This window comes from Amborella trichopoda, chromosome 8 (assembly GCF_054954075.1).
Source record: "Amborella trichopoda isolate Santa Cruz 75 chromosome 8, AtrichopodaSantaCruz75HAP2 v2.0, whole genome shotgun sequence".
Taxonomy (NCBI): domain Eukaryota; kingdom Viridiplantae; phylum Streptophyta; class Magnoliopsida; order Amborellales; family Amborellaceae; genus Amborella; species Amborella trichopoda.
The window spans coordinates 26995913-27013464 of record NC_142343.1 but is presented as its reverse complement, the minus strand read 5'-3'; the positions used below and the strand labels follow the sequence as shown (position 1 = coordinate 27013464).

General features: G+C 38.5%; 1 protein-coding gene across 7 annotated transcripts in view; it reads left to right on the top strand.

The window, feature by feature from the left end:
* RNL (RNAligase) overlaps window positions 1-17552 on the top strand; it is a 134838-nt gene that overhangs the window by 83321 nt on the left and 33965 nt on the right. For 2 of the 7 annotated variants that reach the window (XM_006843213.4, XM_088874615.1), the window contains 6 exons: window positions 9175-9272; window positions 9676-9736; window positions 13548-13624; window positions 13717-13788; window positions 13878-13954; window positions 15549-15629. In XM_006843213.4, the coding sequence (XP_006843276.3) occupies window positions 9175-9272; window positions 9676-9736; window positions 13548-13624; window positions 13717-13788; window positions 13878-13954; window positions 15549-15629 (466 nt within the window). Of the gene's footprint in view, window positions 1-9174; window positions 9273-9675; window positions 9737-11977; window positions 13142-13547; window positions 13625-13716; window positions 13789-13877; window positions 13955-15548; window positions 15630-17552 lie in introns of those variants that run through there. The other 5 variants (XR_016061392.1, XR_016061394.1, XR_016061393.1 and 2 more) reach the window with 5 other exon arrangements.

The window sequence follows — 17552 nt, the reverse complement described above, 5'->3', positions numbered from 1 at the left end:
TGTATTTTTTTGTATTAAATACCAGGGAGGGCTATTAATGACAAGCCCAACCTTCAAGAAAGAGAGGCTTGGGCTGTATTGTAACTTTAGAAGGCTAGCTGACAATGGGAGGCTAGAGTAGGCTCCCTAGAGGAGGCAGGCCTTCAGTGAATAACGTCAGCCAAGATTGGAATGTTAATGGGCAACTGGTCCTCGGTGGATGGACTAGAGGGTGATGGGAGGTAAAAGACACCCAGATTGAGGTAGGGGTGGGCGCAGAGAGAAGGGATGAAGTATATCATTATTATTATTTTTTTTTTTTTTTTGGGGGGGCCCGGGGGGGTGGGGCAGGTAGAGTATAGGTGGAGGATATACAGAGCTAGAGAAGGTGGGGGAAGGATGTTAAGTCTAGAAAAGAGAGAAGAAAAGAGAGAGAGAATGGGAAAGAGGATATGATTGTATATAAAGATAGGTAAGGTTTTTTTTTCTAATGTTAAAGGTAAATATTATAATAGTAAGGGGTCGTTTGGATACCTGGAAATATATTATCTGTGAAATATATTACTAGCGTAATGTATTACTGCGTAATACATTACATACAAATGTATTGTTACTGTTTGGGTAGTATTTAGATGCAATTTGAGAAATACATTGCTCTTACTTGACATGGTTTATTATGGAATTGTCTACATTGCACCTTAAATTTGCTCTTACTAGACATAGCGATTTAATATGGAATTGTCTACAAAGAGACCATTTATCTTTTGTACGCACAATCATTCTTATCCTTTAGATTTCAAAATGAGTGGTTGTACTAGCGTCATTGAATAAATACAAAATTTCAAAAAAAACGTTCACTTCATGACTCACCTCAAGCCATCTAATTTGACATCTAATATTTGAGAATGATTGTGACCTCCATTCACAAACAATAAATGGTCTCTTTGTAGACATTCCTATTTAAATACTACCCAAACAGTAACAATCCATTTGTGAGTGACCTGTTCTAGAAGAAGACTGACTCTAACGTCACCAGTGAGGCAAAAGATAGGGGCTTATATAATCTGCCCGTTACAAGATAGAAGACTACAATCTAGAAAGAGGAGGCCTCCCTGCCGTACTAGTGATATAAAACTCCCTGTTGTGTGCGTCTATACGTGTGTAGAAGGCTGGTTACTAGCGGCTTCCTTGGCGAGATAAAGATAGGTAAGATGGGGGGGTAAGAGAGGAAAGAGAATGTGATTGTAAAAAAGAGAGAGAGAGAGGTGAAGTTGGGTGAGATGCAAAGGAGGAAAGAGGAGAGGAGAGGAGAAAGTAGATGCAAAAGAGAGAGGGAGGGAGAGGAAGAGGGAGAGATAGATGGGGGAATTAAGTCACTGAATTGCATACCATTGTTGTTGCGACAAATTTAAGCTCTTCAGCTCTTGTTGGGACCGAAATGGAACTCTGTAGCAAAATTTATGTTCCTTCTCAGTGACAACAGCCATAGTTACTGCAATGGGTGATGACATCCACCAGAAAGGTGAACATGGGAGGAGGATTTAGAGAGAACAATATATTGGAGGGGGGGGGGGGATTATGAATAGAACAATGGAATTAATGTGGCAGAGAGAGAAAGACTGGTGGTGGGTTAACCTTGGTAAAAATGGTCCCTTAGAAGATGGTATAAATGGGTTAAGAGGGTGAGTGTAAAGCAGAAATAGAAAGGTCGCTAATAAAACCAATAAAATGGGGCCAAGGCTTTTAGACTTATCAAAAGAACCATGTCCTCCTTTTTTTTTTTCCTTTTTTTTCTCTTCTCTTTTCTTTCCTCTTTTTCCCCCTTTTTTTCATTTTTTTTTCCTTTTTTTTTTTTTTTCCTTCCTTCCCTTCCCCAGTGAAGTCACAGAACACTTACAGGCCAAGGATTGCTCCCTCCCTTGCCAACCTGTCTGCCTCTGAGTTAGCCTCTCGGTATATGTGGGTAAATGACACCTGAGGAAGGGAGTTACATAAATAAAATAAAAAATATGATAAAAAATGGAATAAAGCCTCCAGGGAGGTAGTCGTAGCTGTGTAGCCAACTAATGATGTTGAGAGAGTCTGATTCCACCGGAATGCCTTGTGCTGCAGGTGCTAAGAGAAGCACTTGGGTGAGGCCCCACCAGTAGCGCCTTAGCCTCTGTGTAAGTTGAGTCGTGGTGTCGTATGAATTTTGAGAAGGTCCAGATGGTAGTAAAATGGTTGGACTAAATTCCTCCAATACCCGAAGGGTCAGGGTTACCTAAAGAGGAACCATCTACATTAGGTTTGAGGAAGCCGGGGGGGAGGAGACCAGTGAGGTCTCGGTCTGTTTATTTGAGGTGCGAGGTGTAAAAGGCTATCCCCGGTTTTTAAGAAGTGAGAAATAGGAAGGGCAGCAAATATGGGAATAGAGTTGGGCTAGAAGGCTATAAGTGCAGTTTTGGATTCAAAAACAGCTGCTATAGTTTTTGTATGCTTCTAAATGTTCTGGAATTTCTTTCTAACCATCGACTCCAAAAGAGGCTTGCTACAACAAGATGCCATAACTTCCTACCCTTTTGGGAAAAAGGTGGTGCAAAGTAGATTTGGAAAAATTGGGTCAGGTTAGCCGGGGTGACCCATTGAAGGCCAAACAGCTTGAGAAGAGAGGCCCAAAGGCATTGAGTCACTTCGTAGTGGAGGAAAAGATGGGAGATAGTCTCCTCTTCTTGCAGACAGAGGATGCAGCGGTTAGGGAAGGCAAATCCCCTTTTTTGGAGTTGGTCCAGGGTAATGATGCTGCCCTGAAGAAGCACCCATATAAATGCTTGAACTTTGTGGGGTATAGGTAACGGCTAGGAGAGGTTAATTAGGGGTTTGGCGTCTGGGTTGGGTAGAAGGGAATTGTAGAAGGAAGCTACTGAGAAAAGACTCGAGGGGGAAGGGGGCCAAATCAGTGAGTATAGTCTCGAAAGAGTGCTAAAGCAATTTCCTAGAGATTGTAGCAAAGAAAAAAGGGAGGTAGCTTCTTGATCATTAAGATCACGCCTGAAGATTGGAGTCTAGACCAAACTAGTGCTTGAAAAGGTCGCATAATCTGCGATAAGGGCTGTTGGGTCTCGAGCTAATGGGAACATGGTGGGGTAGGCTTGAGAAAGAGGTGAAGATCTTAACCTAAGTATCAGTCCATAATTTAATTCTTAGGTCATTTCCCAGGCATAATCTAGTTCTGTTGGTGAAGTCTATTTTAGAGGAGGAAATGCTTTTCCAAGCATCCGAGGATATGTGCATGGGGGATCAAGGCAGCCACTCGACACCATTCATTCCATATTTGGCTTGAATAACTTCTTTCCAGAGTAGGGGGTGGGGGGAAGAGAATTTCCACCACCATTTACCCAAAAGGGCTCGGTTCATGATTATGAGGTTCTTAATTCCTAGACCACTGAAAATTTTTGGGTAGCAAACTTTGTCCCAAGCTACTAAATGAATTTTCCTGGTGTCATCTACCCTTGACCAGAGAAAGTCACGCATGCCTTTTTCCAGTTTATGAATAACCGAGATGGGGATTTGGAAAAGAGACCTGCAGTAAATAGGAATGCTAGCTAAGGTTGCACGACTGAGGGTGATTCTACCCTAAACGAAAGGCATCTGCCATTCCAGGAGGCAAATTTCCAAGTGAATCTTTGTATGAGATTATCCCACGTGTTTTTCGTTGATTTTCCTAAGCAAAGAGGGAGGCCCAGATCGGAGGATGGTATGGTTTATGTGGAGTAGCCTAGGCAAGAGGCCAAGCTAATAAGATGTGTTGGTGTGTGCGCACATGTGCTCTTGTGTGTGTTTTGTATTAATTTTCAAAGTTGATGGTTTTCATTTAGGGAAACCTAAGGTTCAACTAGCTAGCTTTAAAACACAGTTGCTGGAACCTGGTAGGCATGGTCACAGACCCGGTAGGGAACCTTGATCCTAGGACTGCAGCCATGGATCTTGGATGGAATGCGGATTTCTATATTGGGATCCTTGTTTCTAGCATGTTTGAATCACGGTGCTCAAGAGTAAGATCCAGTACATATGATGTTTTTTCTATTCTGCACTGATTCATATCTGATTCAGGTTCGTGCCTTTTGGTGATGCGAACCTAAACGTCATTTATGACCCCTTATAACTTTGTTGCTATTTCTATGTCATGGAATCATATAGGATTTTATGATTGACGATCCAAACAACATGGACCTTCCAGCAATCCACGGTTCAGTGGACTCAAACCAGTTTCCATTCTTGGGGATATACCAAACCCGACAACTATGCTTTAAAGCCTGGGAGTTATAAATAAATGCTTTTGAGAGGAACATAGTTGATGTATACTGGTTGTTAACAGCACCTAGGAGGCTTTTTTCAGGAGCTAATTTTGTTATTTGATTAATGCTTGTATAATTTTAAATTTCACAATCATTATCGTGCATTTAGTTACTCTGCATGAATTACATGTTTCTCTAGGACTATTACTTCTTAATTTGCATTGGGGACCAATATTAAGCTGGTGCATACAACCACGTTCCATATATTGGAGAGAATATGCTGTTGGGACTCCTAAATGTTTGTGAATGTGTGGGATTTTGGTACCAGACCTCAAGCAATAATCTCATTCTTGCTATTTACTTGTCTTTCTTCAATATATGTTCTATATCTTGACAACTGGGGAAGTACATCTAGTTTAAGCAAGAAGATACTCTTACAGAAAATTCAACATCATTTATTGCTGAAATTCCATATCTAGTTACATCCGACGTACTTCGTCATTGATAGAATATCCAAAGGGCCTGAGCGTAACTTGAGTTTTGTATCATGCTAGAAAATGACGAGTCTCTTATTCGTTTAGATAATGATGTATGCTGAAGTTAAATTACTAGTAACCTTGCGCAAACAATTTTTGGAATAATTATGAATGTAGTAAATGGGGGAGGAAATATGATGGATTTTCTTTTTGTTTTCTGAAATGTTGACAATATATATGTTATTATAATTAATTACAGATTCCACATGAGCCTTAATAGAAAATAATGGCGGACCGGGTTCATGTAGCCGACCCCAAATAGTTGGGAAAAGACTGATGATCATGATTATGACAGATTTCTCACAAGGAGTGAGGGTCGCAACCCACAAGTCAGATGCTCTACAACAAATCAGCCACAAAAGTAAAGAAGGATACAAAACTGATGAAGCACATCCCGAAAGAAAAATGGGTGCTCAACATCTGAAGACATTGACGGGTGCATACAACTAGAGACAAAGATTATTAAAACCGCAAGGAATACACCTGCAAAAACTGAGAGGATAAAAAGAAGTTTCGAAATGGTATGGGAGGGGGGAATAGAGATATTGGACTTATGGCCTTACTGGGAGAATGACCCAGAATGGTGGACAAGGATTCGTGTAGCTGACCCCAATTAGTTGGGAAAATGCTTTAATGATGATGGGGGTCGGTGATGAAGAGAGAGGGAGGAGCAAGGTGAGGGATAAGGAGAATAGTGGAGATTTACTAGAAAGAATGGTGAGAGAGTAATAGAGAAAGAGAGAAGAAAAGAAGAGCTGAGTATAATTGGATAAAGGGGAGAGGGGAGAATGGGAGACAGAGGAAAAGTGTAGGTCTAGAGGGATGGGGGCAGGAAAGATAGAAAAAAGTAGTTAGGGAGAACGAAAGAAATAACTAGAGAGTGGTAGAGAGACATGTAGAGAGGGATTACAATTAGAACTCCAAGAAAGTAGAGAAAGAGATACCAAAACAAAGGGGAAAGCATAGAAACAAGGGGCTTCTTCAGACAATGCTAGAGTCACCAACCTCAGCAGCCCTTACTCTGACTAGAGCATCCGCCTCCATATTAGTTTCCCCTCAAATATGACAGAAGGAGACTCGATGATCTGCCTAAATGAAAAGTATGGTAGAAATGTTACCAACTCTTTAAGGATACTGAGTTTTTCTACAGGCCCATCCAATCATATTTTTAGAATCACCGTCCACTTTGAAGTCATCGCCCTAATTGTGATCAAACCTCTCTAAGCTCTACATGTGCATTTGCCTTAGCTCAGGTGGAATCCCCTCTGTCAAGTTAGCCATGAGAGGGGGAGATGACATGGCCTTAGACTCTCTAAAGACACCTTTGAATCCATAAGGCCCCGGGTTTCCCAAAGAGCATCTATCTATATCCAGTTTGATGGTTCAATGCTCTGAAGGGATCTACAGAGCAGTCCTAGGTGCTTTTGGGGGCTTGTGACTGATGATGTATGCCAATGTTATGACAAAGTTGGCCCTAGAGTAGAATTTGAGCTCTTTATGATTGGTCACCTAAAAAATGGTGAGACTTCGAGCGTAGTTTACATTAGCTAGTAGAGATCTCTTATTTGCCCTAAAAAATTTTGGAACTATGTCGCCCTAAATAGTCCGCATGATAGAGGGAACTTTCTCATGGGCTTTTGTTTGAATGGGAAACATGTGGGACTTTTTTAAGCCTAAGAGTTGCAAACATCTTATGAAGTAGGGAAGTTGTTATCATCAAGGACATATTTATGCAAAGATGTTGTATTCGAGTCATCTGGGATTGTGCGAGACGCCTAGGTGATTAGGGTGATGGAGCTACAATGTGATATCACAGTTTTTGTTCCTACATACTAAACCACACACAAAAAAAAGATTTAGTCATGTCATTCAATTAAGAGCTACAATTAGTTGAGCAAAAGGCCCTTCATTAGATTACAACATGGATTCCTACAATATCAGCAGAATGATCATTACAAAGAAATGCACTCACAGAAGCAACCATGCAAGTGATGAATGTGCTTTACACAACTTGTGTCTTCTATAGGATCCATTTCAGCATTATGAGCCAGAGGGGTATCTAGACTGTGAAAATGGTGGTGTCCTTGAACTAGAAGTTTGACATGTGTATATTTGTAACTATGTCAAGTATGGCAAAATATTGAAGATGAGCATGTTCACTTCTAACTTTGGGTAATGCTAGCTTAGAAATAATTGATTGTTCACCCCAGAGTGAATGAGTGCAATATAAAATAGTACAAGATATGTCTCGGTATAGCCTCGCACTCTTGAGCTGTAGAAATAGATCGATCTTAGCAAGTACCCACGAGAATATTCATTGTTCAGAAAAGCGAACCGCCTAGCGCCTAATCGGCTACCTAGGCGGTCCAGAAGGCTTGGGCGCATCGCCCAAGCCTAGGCGGCCAAACTGGGCAGTGGTCCTTGGGCGGCCGCCCAGCGCCTAGCCCTGGGCAGCTGCCCAGAGCCTGTGCCCTGCCCAGAGGCGAAAAAGTATTTTTTTTTTTTCGTTTTTTTGAAGATATAAAAGTTTAGAAAGATGGGTTTTAGGTTCATTTGTAACCTAAACACCCAAGAAACCCTTTTAGAGAGAAAGACACCTCCAAAAAACTACAGTTCATTACATCGAATCATCGAAGTGTTTCAAAAGTTTGGAGTTCGAGCAACCAAAGTAAGTGCATTTTTTACATTGCTTGTTTTATTTTGAGATGTCTTCTTCAAGAGTTAGTCAGAGTGGAGATCCGGGTTGGCAATATGGATACAACCTGAATCCAAATGACAAAAATTGCGTTAGATGCAATTTTTGTGAAAAAGATACAAAAGGAGGCATAAACCGGTTTAAGAAACATATTGCCGGTACTAAAGGGGATGTTGCCCCTTGTAAAAATGTTCTTGAAGCTATCAGAGAGAAGATTAAACAATTTATAAGTTATGTAAAACAAAAACAAGAACAAAATCCTTGTCATAGATCTATTTTTGCTACTCTTAGAAAAAGTGATTCAGGTTGGAAGTATGGGTACAACCCAAACCAAATGATGAAAATTGTATATGGTGTAATTTTTGTGAAAAAGATACGAATGGGGGTATTAGCCGATTCAAAAAACACCTTACTGGTGTTAGAGGTAATGTTGCTTCTTGTACAAAGGTTCCTGAAGCAGTTTGGGATGAGATTAGACATCTTCTAAATTTTGAAGAACCAGAAAAGGATGAAAATAAGCCCTGTTCTATGGAAGTATCTTCTCCAAGTTCTAGAGGGAGTGGTGATCTGGGTTGGAAGTATGGTTTTAACCCGAATCTAAGTGATAAAAATCGTATTAAAATGTAATTATTGTGGAAAGGATACTAATGAGGGCATTTACTGGTTTATAAAACACCTTGCCGGTATTAAGAGGGATGGTGCCCCTTGTAAAAATGTTCGTGAGGCTACCAAGGAGGAAATTATACAATATTTGAGTTCAGAGAAGCACAAAGAAAAGGGTAGAGCAGCCATGACTCCTAGAGCCTCATCTGCACAGATTAGTAAGAGGAAGATAGAAGAAGAGGAGGAAGAGGCAGATTCAGAAGAAACAGAGGAGGACGAGCGTTATATTTATGACGGAGATGACTCTGATGATGATGGCTTCGACTCTTATGCATATGATGAGGCTTGCCCTATTGATATTCCGTCTGATGATGATGATGATGATGATGACGACGGCGACTGAAGACTCTTGTCTCTCGGTGCTGATTGTTGAGTGTCGAGTCTGCTGACTGTTTTGTTGAGTCATGAGTGTTGACTTTTGTTATACTGTATATTTTTTAAATTTCTATTGTGTTGAGTGTTGACTTTTATATCCTACCTACACTTGTATGGTTTTACTGTTTACTGTTTTAACAATATGGATTATCAAAATTCTCTTCTTAACGTTTGTATTTTTTTTTCCTACTTGGAATATGGTAATATATTGGTAATAATTTGGAATGGTTTTTACTTTTTTTCAAATTTCAACTGGTAGCCGTCCAGGTTCTGGGCGCCCGCCTAGGCGCTGGGTGGCCTTGACCGCCCAAGCCGCCTAGGACCCGCCTAGTGCTTTTTAATATACTGAGAATATTAGAACTTCATGTCACTAAATGCTTAATTATTTGAACAATTTCTTGTACATTTTAATCATGGATCTAGAAATACAGTTACTTTTGTCCTTTTTTCTTTTCAATGAGCATATTCTTATTGAGGAGTATAGATATTACATTCTAAATATGTTGATGCTTGTTAAACAGGTAATATTTTTTCTTTTGTCATACAGATATATGACATTATTCTTTGTTAGATCTTATTTCTTCCTATTCTTTTTGTTATCACTCTTGTTAGTTGCAGCTTCTTAGCTTGTTTGGTGGTACTATTTCAGGAAGGTATTGGCAGAGGGTTGCTGAAGAACGCAAGAGAAAGCCTAATGCGATAACCTTGGCAGACAAAAATGCCCCCAACGAAGAAGTATGGAGGCAGGTAACTGTGCACTTACTTCTGTGGTTTGAAGTTGTTCCACAAGGCATCGCCATCCTTAATATTATTCAGAAATGTTACTTTGTGCTGTTATGTAGAGCAATGCTCTTGTTTGATTGTGCTTTGAGGGTTGGTTTGCTTTTACAAAAAAGCTATTCTTTCAGAGGACTTTTTGCAACATTAAAGCACTAGAATTATAATCGCTGAGGTATAGTGTTATTCCCATAATGGCCAAGGGCCTTTACCATCGTAATCATTGTTATAATCACTGAGGTAAAGTGTTATTTCGAAAATGGCCAAGGGCCTTTAACATCATAATGAGTGTGATAACGTTATTCTCGACCTTGCTTTATGGTAATTTAATGTTTGGGTTATGTCAATTTTACCTCTGATATTTCTCTTGCAGATAGAAGATATGTGTAGGAACACAAAGGCTATTGCTGTTCCAGTTATTCCTGATTCTGAAGGTTATCCATCTGTCTCTCTAATTTCTTGAATACTGTCTTTATATTCTTTTATCCTAAATCATTCATCAGTGTGCAAGATCTTAAATTTCTTTCAATTTTACGAACAATGATATTTGCCATTGCAGCTATTAGTTCTAGTATCATCACATTGACTTTCTTTTTTTTCTTTTTTTTTATTGTTCATTCGTAGAATTGGGTAATAGAATACTCATGAAGATGTTGCAATTTATGTGAGTGATATTTGCACAGAAACTCCAATTATACTAATTTCTTTGAATGCTAAGGCTCAAAGAATGAAAATTTTTCTAACACGTAGAATAAGTTTGATTTCTTTAATCTACCCTTAGCTTCCAAGATTCTGTTTCTCAAAAAAAAAAAAAAAAAAACGCTTACAAGATTCTGCATTGCCTTTCTCATATTTTCTATTTTATATTCTAGCAATACCTTTTTTCTCTCTCTTTTTTTTTTCTTTCCCTTTTTACTTCCTAAGTGGAAATCTTCTAAGATTTCACATTTTTTTATGTTCAGAGAACTAGCCATGGTGGCCTCATATTTTCTCATACTTTGATTCTTTAACTATGTATTCCTTCAACAAATTTCCAGTGCGGCAGAGGATGCCTAAGGTTTGATTCAAGTTATTTTCCATAGCCTGGGGTTAAACCCATCGTGATCCAAGTAATAAGTTTTTCACCATTCGTTCTAATTTAAGATGGTTGAGTGCCTTGAAGTCTGGCTGATGCTCATCAAGGGCCAAGTTTCGATGTCCAGGTGATGTGCAATGCAGGAGCTCTATGCTCTCCTCTATTTTGAATGGCATACTAGAAGTTGTAGTCCCTGGGTTGCCTTGGTGTTTCTGACAATGGTCCCCATGTTAAAATCAACTTGAAGACAACTGGGATTTATGTCACCTGAAAAATAAATTGAAAATCCTCAGAGTCACAGTGGAAAACTAGCAATGAACTTAGACCTAGCATATATTAGTCTTGGTAGTTTAAACTGCAGGTCTTCAATAGTATTTACACTTTGCAGCCTATCGAAACTCTGATATGTCTATGTTATTTATGGGTAACCTTCATTTTCTTTAAGATTTTTGGGAATTATAATTGCCTTCTGAGGAGTTGAACACTTATGCAAGTATTTTTCTTATTTGATTGTGTATTTTTGTTATTTGATTACCTTGGTATTCTAATCTTCCCCCCAAAATATTTGATTGGAAAAATGTGCATTGGATGGTCCCGTCTGGACCATTCGGACATATATTGATGAGTCTAGCATAGCTAGAATGGTTTGAGATATCCTCTAGACTACTGACGAATATGTTGGATTCTTCGGGGATACTTTGAATGAACAAGTTCAGAGATTACTACAATTTATCCAACGATTTTTTGCATGGTGGCCTTAATAAATAGGAAGTCCTCTGTCCAAAAATTGATTAGTAACAAACGTGTTGTATGAAACTTCCCAAGTATATCTCATTCATTTCATTTGGTCCATTTTATCTCTATTTTCCATTTCAAGTGAGACTGGTTTTGTATTTTATTCATAGAACCTTGAGTTTATAAATAATGTGTCTTTCGATTAGAGTATCATTAGCTTACGTTAATCTTTTTATTGTATTCCATTTGGTATCTTTTTCCTCATGCAGTCCATTCCATACTTCAAGCAGTAACTTCACTTATTGAATTCTTGAGCATATCATGTGCAAAGCCTGAGCTCTAAGATTTTCCCTAAATGCTTTCGTTCATTTCTTAATAATTTCAAAATTAATTCCTTTCCATGCCTTACAATTCAATTACACTTGGAGGACTCTTTTGGAAAGATTGGTTTAATTGATGCTATTATGCATCATCTCCATTTGTAACATTTAGATTCAGAAACAAAGAAAATTGCAGTGTCTCAGGTAGCCCATGGAACTTACATGGAGAGGTAGTGGGAGTGATCAAAGAGATTATTTTCGGTTGGAAATTACAGATGGATTTATATTAAAGCAGCAGAAAAGTTGGCTAATATAGATAGTATTCTGGTAAAGAACCATGCTGAAACGACTTTTATTGTCAGTAGCTTTCTTTATGGCCATTGGACATACCAAATCATTTTGAATTGAATGAGTTCCCTCTGGCTGTCATCTTCGGTGCGCCTCATTGAGCCCTAGTAAACTCATTTACAATTGATTGAGTATGCCTGCTCTGGTATTACCCTTTACAATTTGTAATTCTCCAAATGATTTGTGAATCTCTACAGTGCGGACTTTCAATTGAATAACACCTCCTAAAGTGCAGACTTTTAACTGGATGGAGGGGTCCCAAGGGGCTCTTACAGTGGATCAGCTTCAAAAGAAAGGAATTCCTATTCCCAACAAATGTGTTATGTCTGTGCAAGGAAGAATCAAATCCTCACCTCTTCATTCATTGTAACATGGCCCACGATCTATGGGGTCAAATGTTGCAGCTATTCGAGGTCCAATGGGTTACGCCTCCGATGGTCAAGGATCTTTTATCTTCGGACCCTACTTCTCACTGGCCAAAGCCTGGACGAATTCTTTGGAAGGCTGCCGTGGCGGCCATCGTTTGGGTTATCTGGAAAGAGACAAATTTCAGGATTTTCCATGGCCTTACTACCCAAGGTCCAGCACTATTCCACAAGGTTACATCCGTAGTAACTTTTTGGGCATTCAACCAGCGGATCTTTTCGGGGTTCTCAGCAAATACTTTCCTAAGCCAATGGGAAAACATTTTGCACCACCGTCCACGGAAGGCGCAAAGATCTCACAATTGGCAACCACCCCCAGAAGGAGTTATAAAGCTTAACTTCGATGGTTGCTCTCTGGGGAACCCTGTTCATGCAAGTGTAGGAGGTGTCTTCAGAGACCAGCATTGCACAATCTTGTTTACTTACTCTGAGTATCTTGGCTTTCAAGATTCTTAGTATGCTGAAGCAATGGCCTATCTGTTGGGCATCAAAAGATTCAATCACTCTTGGGGGCGATACCTTATAGTGGAGGGAGACACGCGTAATATTATATCATCGGCAACCAGGAGATCCACTCCTCCATGGTATCTCGCTTCGATTTTTGATGAGATCGCATATATCTACAAGGATTCGGTCGTCTTATGGATGCATACCTCGAGGACGTCAAACGACTTAGCCGATCTCCTGGCATAGGATGGGGCTAGGACCCAAGTTGAAGACCAAACCCAGTCCATCTCCTTTTTTGCTTTGGACCATAGAGGGTACACGTAGTAGGAGATCTCTTTGTCAAGGGGCAAACTTATAAGCCCATTTTTTGTAATCTCATTGTAAATCTATTGTAATAGGGCAAATCTATAAGCCCATTTTTGTATAGATGTGACTGGCCTATTTTTTATTGGGAGCCCTGTCTAGTGTGGACTCTCGGATTTAAACCAATATGTACTCGCACTCTCTATAGCAATACAAATGTTAACTTTTATCAAAAAAAAAAAACTCTACAGTCTGAATGCTGTTTCTTAATTTGTAGGAGTGTTTGTTATTAAAATATATTTAAATCACTATCTTTCCTTACCTGAATGGTTTTATCCAGAGTCATGTGGCTAGAAGAGTTACATGCCTAGATTTCCATCTCACTTATATACTTTTTCCATGGATGTTTTCTCAAAATGCTACTCAAATGTGACCTTTATGAATATGGAAGGTTATGGAGGCTGTGAGAAGGCCAATCAACAATTTAACACCCCAAAGGAAATATATGGGTGGAATTAATGATAATTTTTTGACTTTCTGTATGGCTTGTGTATACATTTGGATTATACAAAAATACTTTTGTAATGTGCAGGTACTGATTCAAATCCATTTTCTCTTGATGCTTTGGCTGTTTTCATTTTTCGTGTTCTTCAGAGAGTTAACCACCCGGTAATTACAGTGTACAACTTAGTAATTTAGTGTAAGATGGTCTTGTGATTCATGGTTACATTATTTTCATTTCTTTCCTGTTCTTTTTGTAGGGGAATCTGGATAAGGCTTCTCCAAATGCAGGATATGTCTTGTTAATGTTTTATCATCTTTATGAGGGCAAGGTACATATGTGAGGCAGTTGTTTCTTTCACTTAGGCACAACGTCCTCCTTGTTTCATTACAGATTGAATCCATGGAACTCATTTTTCAGAATCGTAGAGAATTTGAGGCTGAATTATCCGAACGCTTTGGCCCTCTAGTGAAGATGCCATTGCTGAAAACTGATCGGTAAGGATACCTTTTACTATAAATAGTGAATACATTTTCTGAAGTGGATTTATTATCTTGCCATCTTGGCTGGCCAAGACTTGCACTTCATCTACCTAGCACCGCATTTTAAGTAACCTATTAAATCAAATTAATTAAAAAAAAAGGAAAAAGGTGAACCAAATCATTTTTGGTAGAGATGTGAATGCATTCAGTTTGTAATGGATGTTGTACCCTTGTTATTATGAGTATTAAATGTGCTCTTGATGTATTGTTTTTAATGTTATATTTTAACATAAAACATATATTTTTATTTGACTATGCTAATTTTTTCCATTGCAGCCTTATAAAGATCTGGGAAATTATCAAAACACCCATTCAATGAACTATTTTAACATCTCACCCATTTATTTTGATTTGGTTCCAAAAAGCCCATCAAAGGAGTCAATGTTGATATTTTAGGCGTGTTTTGATAAATTTTGAAAAAAAATCAATAAATAAAATAATATGATGCCATGGTCCGCCCTATCTATATAACTGTTAGTTGCAGCTTATTCTGAGCAATCTAGCCTATTCTATTGCTTAAATGTTGTGTAAATGATAAACTATTTGGGCCGTGCTTGGGGATTGCTTTCTGCCCATGCTTATTTGTTGAAAAAACATGATCATTTATGTCTTAAATAATCTACGTGGTGATGTTGAGTCCAGTGTAATCAGTCTTGCATTTCTATGAGACCCCAAATTTTGCGCACCTTCATCCCAAAAATCAATCTCAAAAATAGAAAAAATTGAAATTTGCATCTTAGAAATGGTTCAAACGTGTCCCTCTCCAACAATGACAGCAGGCTATAGGCATTTAAGTACACAAAAATTGACTCTATTTTTTGAAATTGTTCATATGTTGTTGATTAGGTTTTTTACAAAATGTGCGGTTAAAGAAGTCCCCCAAAGGCCCTGATATAGCTATCCCATCAAATGGCTGGCCTGGGTTAATTGTGTAAAATTTGAAATTGATCTTTGGAATGAAGAGAATGTGTGTGCAAAATTTGGGGTCATGCAAGTGCTCCAAGAATGTTTTTGAAGTAGCTGTTTCATTATATCTCCTTAAAACAATTGCATGAAATCTCTCTCTCCTCCAAAATCTGTACTTTATGCTGCTTCATGCTCTTTTTTTCTCTTTTGGATTCTTAGGGGCCCATGGTCGTACCTACCTTCGATATTTGTTTACTTGATCCAAATCTTATACCCTTTTTTGGTGATTGATGTGAAACTATTTCTAGGAATTCTGATATAACATAGCTTCTTCTTAGGAAGTAATTCCTTAAACTATTGGCACTTGTGTTGTTCTTCTTGGTTTTGATTATCGAGGCTCAATGGTCACCAACCTGGTAATTTTTTCTCCGTAGTTGAATTTTGTAGCTTATTTTTGGCATGAGTCCTCTCTATCCTAGTTTTCTGGATACTTTCATCAAATTTGCATCGCTATTTATATCTATTTCCTGCAAATTATAACAAATCTCTATATGTATTAAAACTGTCGTACTTTTTGTCCAAATCAATTAGTTATTTTGCAGTATTTATCATGGGTCATCTTTATCCATTTTTATCTTTACAGGAGCCCTTTGCCTGATTCTGTGAAAGGAATAATGGAAGAAGGCTTAAATCTTTATAAGCTTCACACCAACAGGCATGGAAGGTAAGCCTGAGGCCTCATCGCATATGTTTTTTGTAATTATGCTTTTTCTGTGGTTAAGGAAAAGGCATCCCACATCCGTATTTTATATGATTGTGGAAATGTGATTTTATCATGTTTCTATTCAACAAAATGTTTCTATTCGACCAAACACAATAAAAGATATGGCACGCGAGCTTCCTTCGACACACTTGTGAAAGATCTTATTTTTGAGTGGATAACTATCATAACACACCATAATAGAGAGACACTCACCATTTGAGGCCATGTACACACATATGTGGAAAGGCACACAAACTCATGCACCCACGTACCCACGTGCGAATCATTATATTCTTGGTGACCCAAGTTAATCCCAACCTGTAAAAAGGGAAACAACTCTTCAAAAGTCACACCAGAAAAGGGAAGTTCAATGCCCCGTTTTAAGGCCTCCTAAACCCTACCCATGATGCTAAATAAAAAATGCTGTTCTAGTCCCCCAAGACATTAATGCCAAATTAGTCAATAAGAAACTTCCTTCCAAGTCCCTGGGTTTAAGTTAAGAAGAAAAAGAATAAAATAAATTGATATGCATCCTTACTCATGCTTGGCCAAAAATGTCGCTCTTCCATCAATGCATAGGTCTTATTATACCAAAATGACCACCAAGGCCTCCATGGAGATCCATCATGAGATGTTCTTGTAAAGAAGTATCAGGGATACATAGTTGTGTGGCATATAATAAATATCCTTTAGACAAGGTAAATTTTGGAGAAAGATAACAATCAGACTAAGAAAATCGTTAATGAGAAGAATGATCATGTGAGCTCCACATTGATACTATAGGCTGGCAATATGATTCTCCAGTTATGCTTCCTATAGCTTTAACCCACTTCATTTACAACCAAAATGCGCAAGAGGGTATGATGCAGCCTAGAATATTGCTCTTGAGTATCTAAACAAGAGAGAGAAGCTTAAAGTTTACAGGAGGAACAACAAAAGAGCAAATTAGTCATTAGTTTATCCTTTATATTCAATAGGAATTATTGAAAAGAATGGACTATTACATAGTGTGAAACTTGATTTCATGAAATTATGAATAAAATTAAGGGGGAAATCTGCTTCACTAAGAAAAAGAAAACCAACATCAATGAAACCAAATACAATACCAAAGAATTTCTTTTAAACAACAAGAAATGGACTCGCACAACGTCATCGAGAGCACGATAGCAACCATCATTGTAGCCATAAAGACCACACAACAGGAGCGAATGCTCAAAGGATCGAATGGGGTTTCAAGCTTTAATTTATTTCTGGAGTCTTTTTATTTACTTAGGGGCATACATAGTAATTTCGAGAGTCTATTGTCTTTTTATTGACTTAAAAAGTCTTTTATAATAAAGGGTCATGATTAGATTATATAGATGACCAAGATTAAGTCTTGTTTAGGGTTTTCTTATATAATGGTTGTACTCAAGCATAATGATGGATCATGTTATGGTTTTTTATTCAAAAATTCTAGAGCAGCAAGTACTCCTTTTACCTTTGATTTTTTAATCTTTTTCTTTTTTTGGATCTTCTCTATCTTCGTCATTTCTAAAACCCTTGCTCAAGCTACTAGGTCTGCATCAGGTTGGTGTTAGAGCCTGACGATCAGTAAGGATGGCACTGTCGTATGTTACTGTAGCACAGTACTGTAGCATCGATTTTTGTTCCCAAGATCAACAACCATACCTCCACATAGAGGAAAAGGCGGAAAAGCGGCAACCATAGAAGCCTTTGATGCTAGTTCGCAAGAATTGATTGCAAATCTTAGGGGATTGGTCAAAATCCTAGCTTCTGTGTTAGGCGCAGATGGAAGCCCCATCTCAGGAGTATGAGATCGAGGCAAATGATGAATCCATAAATTCCTTCCATGATCAAGCTATAGGGGGAGAGGGGTAGTTG